This window comes from Oryza sativa, chromosome 8 (genome assembly GCF_034140825.1).
Source record: "Oryza sativa Japonica Group chromosome 8, ASM3414082v1".
Lineage (NCBI taxonomy): Eukaryota > Viridiplantae > Streptophyta > Magnoliopsida > Poales > Poaceae > Oryza > Oryza sativa.
In genome coordinates this window covers 2,795,761-2,806,431 of record NC_089042.1, presented here as the reverse complement: position 1 = coordinate 2,806,431, position 10,671 = coordinate 2,795,761, and the positions used below count along the sequence as shown (strand labels likewise).

The 10,671-nt window shown below is 40.3% G+C and overlaps 2 protein-coding genes across 10 annotated transcripts; one reads left to right on the top strand and one right to left on the bottom strand.

The window, feature by feature from the left end:
- Window positions 1-1,397: 1,397 nt before the first annotated feature.
- On the top strand, window positions 1,398-7,373 carry LOC107282071 (endoribonuclease Dicer homolog 3a-like). 8 transcript variants are annotated; one of them, XM_066303386.1, is made up of 15 exons: window positions 1,398-1,907; window positions 2,125-2,218; window positions 2,323-2,503; window positions 2,581-2,692; window positions 2,899-2,964; window positions 3,595-3,659; window positions 3,981-4,112; window positions 4,222-4,603; window positions 4,684-4,754; window positions 5,050-5,152; window positions 5,564-5,617; window positions 5,707-5,771; window positions 5,910-6,032; window positions 6,845-6,897; window positions 7,031-7,373. In XM_066303386.1, the coding sequence occupies exons 4-8, from the start codon at window positions 2,650-2,652 to the stop codon at window positions 4,342-4,344; spliced, it is 429 nt and encodes a 142-aa protein (XP_066159483.1). In that variant the 5' UTR covers window positions 1,398-1,907; window positions 2,125-2,218; window positions 2,323-2,503; window positions 2,581-2,649; the 3' UTR covers window positions 4,345-4,603; window positions 4,684-4,754; window positions 5,050-5,152; window positions 5,564-5,617; window positions 5,707-5,771; window positions 5,910-6,032; window positions 6,845-6,897; window positions 7,031-7,373. The 8 variants fall into 8 exon arrangements, with proteins under 8 accessions (XP_066159483.1, XP_066159485.1, XP_066159488.1 ...); XM_066303388.1 differs by having other exon boundaries at window positions 5,699-5,771; XM_066303391.1 differs by having other exon boundaries at window positions 4,675-4,754.
- Window positions 7,374-7,861: 488 nt separating this feature from the next.
- On the bottom strand, window positions 7,862-10,671 carry LOC9270763 (uncharacterized). Of its 2 annotated transcripts, none has more exons than XM_015794113.3 (4): window positions 10,382-10,671; window positions 8,368-9,293; window positions 8,223-8,283; window positions 7,862-8,111 (listed from the first exon to the last, which is right to left on the bottom strand). In XM_015794113.3, the coding sequence occupies exons 2-3, from the start codon at window positions 9,280-9,282 to the stop codon at window positions 8,242-8,244; spliced, it is 957 nt and encodes a 318-aa protein (XP_015649599.1). In that variant the 5' UTR covers window positions 9,283-9,293; window positions 10,382-10,671; the 3' UTR covers window positions 7,862-8,111; window positions 8,223-8,241. The 2 variants fall into 2 exon arrangements, with proteins under 2 accessions (XP_015649599.1, XP_015649598.1); XM_015794112.3 differs by having other exon boundaries at window positions 8,223-8,289; window positions 10,382-10,668.

The window sequence follows — 10,671 nt, the reverse complement described above, 5'->3', positions numbered from 1 at the left end:
GTAATAGCCCTAATCCAGTTGGTATGGGATTATATAGTGAAAACCACAGATTACAAAGGGAATAGCAGAACTCGATGATACCGACGAGACTGTAGTCGAGTTGGTTCGACTAGATCACCCCGGTGACTCCGACTTCGTAGGCTGTGGTGGTTGTGTTGGCGGTGAGATTCGATGCCTTAGGTCCTCCCGGGGGGTCCCTTTTATACCACAGGTCAGTTGGTCTCCAAGTAGAACTCGGAGACATCGGACCCTATACGATACAGTGACGACCCAGTTCTATCCGAGTGGTACTCCTTCCATCTGTGGACTCAGTGATGAATTTCCTTAACGTGTACAGAGAATGTCCGTATACGCGTGGGTATACTATACCAATACACGACGTATATCCAAGAGTAGAGAGTATACCTTATCCGTAACCCTGACAGTTTTCGTATAAGACATGGTATGTGGTGGGTCCTGCCGAGATTTAGTCAACTACTATTAGGTATGTGGTATCTATAACCCTGACAACATATACCTCTTCAATAAAAAAAATAATAGGATATAGTGATAGTAGAAAAAGATTAAAAAACCGAGCAATTATATAAGTGTTAGAAATATACGAAAGAAGAAATCCATGAAGAAGGATAAAGTACATAGCAAAATTATAAAGATTGCATGTCTTATGCATACTCACTACACATATACACATCATATTCTAATCAATATCAGCTTCATAAAATTAACATCGCCAAATTATTTTTATCCTCGTTTGCACGAAAGAGCATTTTATAAGTTTATATAGTAAATAACACTGACCTAATAAGTTTGTGTACTACAAATACAATTTACTCTTTGTAGTAATTAAAACTCAATTATTATTAAAAATAATTAAAACTCAATTAGTCTTAATGAATTTGTCGTTTTGCATGCCGTATTTAGGCCCTATTTAGTTCTAAGGGTGAAAAGTTTTTGCATACGAACTTAAACAGACCCTAAAAATTTTGCCACTGCATATCACATCGGATATACATGCACACATTTGAAGTATTAAGCGTAATATAATAACAAAACAAATTACAGATTCCATTAGAAAACTGTAAGACGAATTTATTAAGCCTAATTAATCATCCATTAGCAAATATTTACTGTAGTACAACATTATCAAATCATGGTGCAATTAGGCTTAAAATATTCGTCTCGTAATTTCTTAGCAGACTGTATAATTATTTTTTTTTCTACATTTAATACTACATACATTGTGTCTAAACATTCGATGTGATAGCATGAAAAAATTTACTTGGGAACTAAGAAGGCCCTTAATCTTTCATCAAAGAAACGAACGCGGGAATTGATAGATATGGGCCCCACCGGTCAGCTATACGCCTACTCCAGGTTGGAGAAGGAAAGGACGAAGCGTGCACGCAAACTCACCACTCGACTTCCGCGGCACCACCTCTTCCCCTCCCCTACCTCTCCGTCCTCCGCCCCTCCCATCTGGCCTGGACGCCGGTGGAGGCTCTGGAGGAGGAAGTGAACATGAGCAGGAGCACGCGCAGGCGCAGATGGATGTCAGGAGCAGGTCGCACGGAGGCGGGGCCGGCGTGATTGAGGAAATCGGCCAGCGACAGGCAGGCCACATCCGCTACCCTAACCTCCTCGTTCCGGCGAGCCCTTGATTTATGTAGAGCAAGCGTCTGGCAGATGAGGAGTTGTTTGTTTGGGCGACGGCGCTCTAGCTAGGACCAAATCTCCAGCGCTAGCTAGCTGCTGCGTCTGCATCGCAGTACGAGCCCTCGTCGGCGGGGGACGAGGTGCGCCGGCTCCACCTGTATCTGCATGCCAAAGACCATCGCGGACGCCAGGCCCGCTATTCGATCCGCTCATTCGCAGCTCAAGATCCAGCGAGGAGATGGTCGTCGCCGATGGTACCCACGTTTTTTCTAAGTGTTTTTGGGAAGGGTTTGCGAGCTAACTGACGCGAATCAGATTTATTATTTGTCAACACTTGTTTTCTTTTTCTTTTTTTTCATATTTATCCTTTCGTGCTTCGAGGATTACTAATTTCGATCTATTTGGGTGTGAATATTCCCAATGGTGAATTGTCATGACCTCACTTGGTAATTTTTTTTGTTCGAATGGCAGTAAACATGAACCCGGAATCATCTTCTCAGGAACATGAAGAAGCAGGCAAACAGAAACGGCAAAAGAGAGAGTGTCAAGCTTTCACACACAGAAGGTTCTGCAGAGTTCTCCTTTTCACAGTCACTATCTTATATTCTTATATGATCAGAAAAAGAGTACAATCCTGTGACATTGCTTTGTGATGCTGAGATTGGTCAGATATCAGCTTGATGTCTATGAGGTTGCAATGCGGAGAAACACGATTGCGATGCTTGACACAGGAGCTGGGAAGATAATGATTGCTGTGATGTTTATCAAGGAGTTTGGAAAGATAAATAGAACAAAGAATGCTGGAAAAGTCATCATATTTCTTGCACCAACAGTTCAACTTGTTGCACAGGTTATACCAGAGTCTGTAGACTGTTCGTTTTACCCTAACTGTAACATAATTTATACTGACATTATTTTTCACCACAGCAATGCGAGGTGACTGAAACTCACAGATTTTGAGGTGGAACAATGTCATGGCGCAAAGGGGGTTGATCAATGGACAGGTCCAAGATGGCAAGAGCAAATCTCAAAATATCAGGCAAGCATTTATTCTATGCTTTTTAAAGGCTCATTGATTCATCATATGTGCTAAAGAAAATATTCACTCCATGCTAGCAGCAGTTATGATCTGCAGTCTTCTGTTCACTATATTACACTAGGATATTCTTAACTTATATTTTTCCCCTGTCCTATGATCCTATCTACTTGTTGATCCTTTCAGCACTTATAATAATGAAATTACAGGTCATGGTCATGACACCACAGGTGTTCCTACAAGCTTTACGCAATGCTTTCTTGATCTTGGACAAGGTTAGTCTCATGATATTTTATGAATGCCATCATGCAACTGGAAACCACCCTTATACTTGTAATGAAGGTATTATGAAATACCATCTTATCATGTTTTTTTTTTTGTTTTGACACTACCATGAATATTTGCATTCAGGTTTTTCTTTTTTGTGTTTGTCATAAGTTATAACTTATCACAATCTCAGGAGTTCTATTACAAATCAGAACATAAGCCAAGTGTGTTTGGTATGACAGCATCACCTGTTATAAGAAAAGGGAAGTATTCAGTTTTCTGCAAGAACTATATAGAATGCTTCTTCTTCTTTTCTTTTGTGAGTGGGTGGGTAGGTGCCCGGGGGGCTCGATGGAGGATGGGATGTTAAACCTCATTTGTTTCAACTCTGGTTCAGAGATGCATAAGTTAGAGAAGATCAGCAATAAATTTCTTGTAAACAGTAGCATTTAGGATATGTGTTAATTCTGACCTGCCATCCCAGAGAAATATCCAGGAACAATGATCACGCACATATTCTCCAGTTTCACTTTGGCCATAGAGTTCATAAATGCCAATATTTCTGGCAGATTTGATTTATTCCCATCACTTAGTAAATCTTATTGGATGATTTGAGTTTTTCATGGTTGTCTTTGCAGGTGTCTCTTCTCATTTGGATTGTGAAGGTCAGTTCTGTGAATTGGAAAACCTGTTAGATGCCAAGGTATGTTCAGTTTCCTTTTCTGCCACACATATTATATGAATAAGCTGGGTTAGATTATACAGGACATGTTAGTTCTGATTACTACACGATTCTACTTTGTCTATTGAACTGCAAGGATATATACGTACCTGAATTCCAGTTATTGACAGATTGTAGTTTTCAACCAAATGCAAATTGTTTGACTGTTGTGTTTGTTTTGAGAGCTTAGGTGATATATATCTATCTGTTCTACCCATGCCATTTTGGGATACACATATGACCCCTTTTAAAAATGTTATTCGTCTGCGTACTTTCAATCTCATCATTTTTTATCTTTAGCAGATCTACAGAGTTTCAGATAGAGAAGAGATAGAGCTTTGCGTTCCTTCTGCAAAAGAAATGTACAGATTCTATGACCCGAAAACAATTTGTTTTGAAGATTTGAGTGAAGAATTGGGAGTTTTATGTCCCAAGGTTTTCTTTATCTCTTTTTTTCTCTGCTATATTGATCGAATTTGTCATCAAAGTTTGCACCTCAGCATTTTTTATGTTTCTAAGAACACACACTTTTTTGTATATGCAGTATGATGCATTGATAACAGAGTTGCAGAATAAGCAAAGCTACATGTATGAAGATGCTGATGATATAACAAAAGAATCAAGGAGACGCCTTTCTAATTTTAGCAAAAATTTGCTACTGCCTTGATGATGTTGGTCTTGTTTTAGCAAGTGAGGTATTTGTTATATTCATTGGCTTTAGCTACTTATGTTACAGCTGCTCGCGAGCGCCAAGACGGTGCCTTCGCTTCCCACATCGCTGCCAAGTCCACCCCCAAGCTGCTCCACTGCCTCGCCTTACGCCTCACGGCTGAGCAGATCGTGTGGCCCGATAAAGAGATAAGTACTGTCTGTTTCCTTGATCTGCTTCAGCCGCCATCACCATCAACCCCTTCTAGCTTCCACAGGTATCATCTCCCTTTCCTCCAATCCTACATATTTTTAGGTTATTTTTAATAGAATTTACTTTTTTCTGGAGTTCGAGCAGGTGACTATGCATCTTGTAGTTTCTAAGGTCTGCAAAAAGCATGCTTCAGATACAGTTGGGGATATATACAGGTTCTTTCTCATGAGTTGCAGATTTTTATTCCTGCTTTGGAATTTCTTATTTGATTGCTGTGAAGGGCAATCTAATCTGCTATGTTTCGCACGGTTTTTTAGTACCTCACAGTAACTTACATTACATGCAAGCAAATGTAACCAACCAAACAGTACAACATAGGATGTGTTATCTGTTCTACATGACAAAACTAAACGATTTGCATTTTTAGCATCTTGCTCTCTCCTTCCCTCTCTCTTTACTTCATAAATATCTGTACTAATACGTGGTCAGAACTGCACATTTATTTTACAGAACATCAAAATGGGAATATGGGATGCATTCCTTGATGCAAGACAGATAGAAGTGTCCAACCATTACGAATTTCTAAATCAAAGAATTCAGCACAGAAAGATAGGTACCAATGGCCCGACTTGCCTCTCCAATAGCACTCATCTATTTTATCTTTCATATCATTTTGATTACAAAATCATCCTAGCATAATTCTTGCAGTTTTTTAATTTACTAATTATTGCGCATAGATATCTACCTGCAATAATTCTTCTGGTGCAGATGAGTGGCAATATATTCTTAAATGGAAATAGTTCACCTTATCCTTTCTTTTCTGCCTCCTCTGCTAACCCCTCTTGCTCTTTGACACAACCAATTTATGATCAGAGTATGTGCTGGCATGTATGTACCTAGAATAGTGCTTTGTTATATTGGTAATCCATTTAGTAAAAATATTTTTTGCTCTGATTTGAGCCTCACTTTTAGTATAATTCTTGGGCACTAAACAATTGATTCTTTCTTTTTTCAAATCAAGCAGGATGATTAATGTCGTTGAAGCGATGACTATTATCCTGGCTTGCCTACGATCTTGGTATTTCTCCCTTTCCATTTTATGTAGGTGCTCATATATGTAGATATGTTGTTTATTCTTGGCATCCCCATCTTCTTTGAGGTATCTAGATGGATATCATACCAATAGTTGTCGAAGAGTCATCTTTTAGGGAGATATGGTTTGGTGTGCCTATGTAAGTTTCTACATGTTGCATATATCCGACAGAATGTCAATATAAATTTCAAGCTAAGAATAATTCTATATTGTTTATTTATGCCTTACATTTACTTAATTAAGATAAACTTCCTTTTGGGATTTTTTACTCTTTGAGGGATTTGATGCTCGTCTCTGGGGTCATTTGCGTCCTATGTAAATCCAATCCAATCATACCAACGAATTAAGGTTTGGATTATGGATCCTTTCAATCATCTTGATGAGTATACAACCAACACATGTAAGTTGATTTATTTCACCTCTGTTTGTATGAATCAGTTTCTTATATCCAACATAATTTAATTGTCCTTGCATTCTTTGGCACAAGCATTGACACATCATAACTTGGTTTGCCTGATTTTTATGATTGGCAACAGAATTCAGTATACACCAGCTTTGTCGCGAGAGTAGACCTCATGTAACATACACAAACGCCTGTATATGAATTCTTTTCTCCTCCTATATTAATGAAAAGAGGCAGCCCTCCTGCCCTCTTTTTCGAGAAAAAAACTATTAATGCCTCTGTTCTACAATTTGGTCTTGGGTTCTAAATTCAGAGACTTATTAAGAAATACTCAGTTATCTCTTCAGGACCAGTAACACTTCTAGACTCACTAGAATTAGACATATTATCTTTATAGGGCACTACTGTGTTCTGCTTTTCAAATTGAGCGTCTAAATAGAAGATATTGTGCCTATGTACCTTTTCTATATATTCGATGAAGTAAGTTTTGATTGTAAAAAAATATGCTTGCAGTTCTACATAAATAGCGATATGGCTGAAATGAGGCATTTCAAATTCTAGATTATATACAATTTTGATAGTGCTTTCAGTTTAATAGTGCTTGCAGTCATCAGTCACTGTTCTTGGTGTAGTTTCCAGATAATTAGAACTTTTCAGAAAAATAAAGCTGTGATATCCAATGTGTTCTATAACACACTACAATGTACATGCATCTCCCATTTTGTGTTTTGTAATTCTTATGACTGTCCGGAGGTAGATCATTGAATCGACTTGAAATGCACTTACCTGGCAATATATGTTCGCTGCAGCTCTTTCTGTTTCATCATTTCGTATGGAGGAGTATGGTGAAGCCTATAATGAGGTATGTCTGCTTCGCGTTGTCTTTGCTGGTATATAATGGGCCCATTTTTTCTGATTCCTGGTTAATATCAAGGCTTTTCTCATTAAGCAAAATGATTCCCTAACCCTGTTCCCTTTCCGGAAATTGTTTTCAGTGCCTTTAAGAAACTGTTTTGAGCATGTTGCTACATCAATAGTACAATCATCATCTACTGATGCCTCACATGAAGTCATCATTGCTCACAAATTTGCATCCAAAACAAGAATTGAGATTCTTTTAAATTGGAAGCCCCTCAATGAGGGTTAGGATAATTGTTAACTATTCCCAAGTGATATGTAGAATAAATGATCAGCTCTTTTTTTTAACTTAGTAGGTGATAGCTTCGATAACTTTTGGAAATATTTAGAAACAACGTGTAGTTGAACTGGCAGAATATTTGTGGCATTGTAACCATCTAACCTTTTTCTTAATGAATTATTCCAATAGTTTTTTATTGAGTCATCTGCGCCCTTATATGAAGAATTTTGTACTCAGCATTTATGCCGCTATACAGGATGAGCATTATTGCATAAGCAGGGAGACACTCTTCCAAAGTATAAGCTTCTATCCTTATTTGTGGATCCAAATGATTATGCTACCTAGCTGAAATTGTATGTTCATCGAGTGAAAACTTTCATGCTGAAATTGTTTTGTTCGTTTTTCCCCTTTAAGACTTACATATATTACAATAACCTGCACAATTTTTATTAAGGTGTTACAGTTTATTCTACAGCAAAGTTACAACATACTCCATGCAAATGTAATACAGTAACTTGCAGCATTTCTGACACTAATAATGGCAAAATTTAGTATTTATATAACCACACTCATGAAGCGCGCCGATGGCACGCCCAGTCATCTAGTTAGCTTTGTTTTTTAGAACTCAAACCAGGCGCATTTCATATTAGAATGCAACATTTTGTTTAGAGTCTTGATGGCCATTAACTTGATGATAAACAAAATATATATCAACGGGAGAGCGACTCAGCCCTCCCCAATAACAAGGAACAGCATAATAAGGAGAGAGTAGTAGTCAATTAAAGAGTAAAGAGAATAGTCTAGCTCTCTGCTAAATAAGGCTTACAAAAATCCAAAGGTAGGTCATTGACTGGTACTTTACTTGCCACTGTGGTCTAAGATATCGCAAAACTTAATTTAAAGGGTTAATTCTTGGCTAGTAAGTATTCTTCCAAGACCTGAAAAGTGAAACCGCTTGTTAGAGCGCAATATGCTTGAATAAGTATATATGCAGATAATAATTTAGTAAGAACTTTACTTAAACAGACAAAATGAGGCATCTACTCAACTGTGGCATCCTACCCATCGTCATGCATGCCCACCATCTCCATCCTCATTGTCCTCAAGAAGCTGCAGCTAATAATTAAAATGAAAAAACTTTAACAGTATGAGATAGAAAGCATGTGCATATTGTTAGTCATAGATAATACTTACGTTTTCCAATGCATTGGTAAGAAACTCTCTGACATCCTCCAAACAAATTGCATACCCACATTTAGCATCCACCATCACTGCGTGAAATACCGCCATACATTGACCATCACCATTTATAACCGGCCCTCCAGAAAACCCGTTGGCACAGTCAAATTCATGAAACTCCGTAAGTTTCATAGTGTAACCTTTGGTATTGCAACTTGTGAGAACATCGTAAGGTCTCTCTAGATAGCTTACGGAACCCCAAATCGAAGAATTGGCGCGGAGAGGCGGCCAACCTTGCAAAAGGGATAGATCACTCTGCTCAGGAGGCAAATCGGCCAGGTGAATGATAGGATGATCACTGGAACATGGGACAAACACCCCACCAACATCTACGTCTTGCAAGCACAGCTCGTCCTTTGTTACTGCAAGAAGAAGAAGATCCTTCTCAATGTCAAGGGCTACCACATGCGCATCGCAATATGATCTCAACAGCTCAGATACATTCCCATCAGGGTAATCTGCCTGAATCTGCGCCTCGTGATGAGTACAGGCCACACCAAACAGGAAGACCAAGTTGAGCTCTTCAGCAGTGACTTGGTGCACCCCTTTTTTGAACACACAATCAACTGCATGGGCTGTAGTCAGGATAAACAACTGTGTGTCGCTACTGTGAACGACAAATCCAGTCTGTTGTCGTCTCTTAATAGTAAGTTCATCTGTTGGCACCCCCGTATCCATCACATCTGTTGCCTTGTCTGTCAACGCCACGTATTTCCTCATAGCTTTCAAGTTGTTCTGCTTCTCATGACGCACGGCCACCTCGACACTGAAAATGGACGGGGCCGTTTTACTAGCCAAGTATTGTTTGCCTGCGCTGCAGCCCCCGGTGAGGAGATTGGGTCGACGCCTGTTGTTGTTCGGGTCAGCCATGTGCAACTAGCCTAGAGTAGGAGAAAGGAGTAAATTGCTAGCTGAAGAGGAAAAAAAATCAACAGTAAAGAAAGAGTGCACTTAAAACAAATCATATTAGCTAATGGAGAGGTGGCTAGTCCAGAAAAGTATTCGACGATCGATTGTCATATTAGCAAAACACACACACATATCGAACATATTAGTTCAACAGAAAGATTAGCAACTATCAGACACACACATCGAACCTATTGTTCTCAACAACAGAGGCAGAGGCACATCGAACCTATTGTTCTCGCAGTAGCAACTAGTAAGGGTCGATGCGGGAGCCTCTGTGCTACTTAATACATACAGGTGAGTCGACCCATCTGAACCCCTTGGCAGGTCCCAAAGTGTCTTCTTCTTCTTCTTTTTTAAGAAACCTATTTTTATTTTTAATTTCATATCCCATATTTTGTGTCTCTATTACATTTACAAGTTTTTTACAAGGAAAAAAGGACTGAATGGAATCAATTGATCTTAATTCGGGTATTTGTGAATCGAGAACGAGAAATGAAAATGACTAGTGAATCACTAAATGAGTGTTCTAAAAATAAAAAAAAAAACACTGAATGAGATACTAGTATAGAAATTTTGACACCCTGGGGGTTATGGAAGCAGGAGGCCAGAACGAGGCCGGGAAACGCGGGCCGGAGCGGGAGAAGGCTACGCGGCCCAGAGGCTGAGCGCGCATGGGCGAGGCCCAACACACGGCCCATGCGGACTGGTGGGCGCGTGGCTTGTCAAGAACAGTACCCGCATCCGACCGGCGGCGACGATGGGGTGGTTCTCCGGGACGATTCTATCTCTATCTCTATGCGGTTAATTAGTTCGAGAAAGAGGGCACAGGAGCAACGAGAGGAGTCGAATTCTACTGCTCAGATCCACCAGAAATGGATGGACGGCGACGGATCGAAAAGGGGAAAAAAGTTCGATTCAAGAAACCATTAATTTGAAGCATCACCAGGGCATATGTCATGGCTCCTATGCGAGCGACGCTAGAGAACGAGAACGACAAGAGCTAGATATAGCAAGTTAAGGAGGAGCATGAGAAGGGAAGGAGAAGGAAGAAGGAGCCTACCGTGACGGAAGAGGGGCGAAGCAAGGCCGGAGAAGAGGAAGACGGGGGGCGTCGCGCGCGGGAGCTCCCAGCAGCTGGATCACGCGGCCGGCTCCTCCGGCATGACGAGCGGTCTGGCCGGGGACGGGGGACGAGAAAACAGCCCGGGCTGTAGCTAGCTCTGAAGGCCGCGAGGTTATGCGAAGATCCAAGTGGAGAACGGAGGCTCCGGGAGGAGGCTTGGTGAGGAATGGAAGTCTAGCTGGCGCGGACTCGGTCAAGGGAGGGGGAAGGACCTCTCTCCAAGAGGC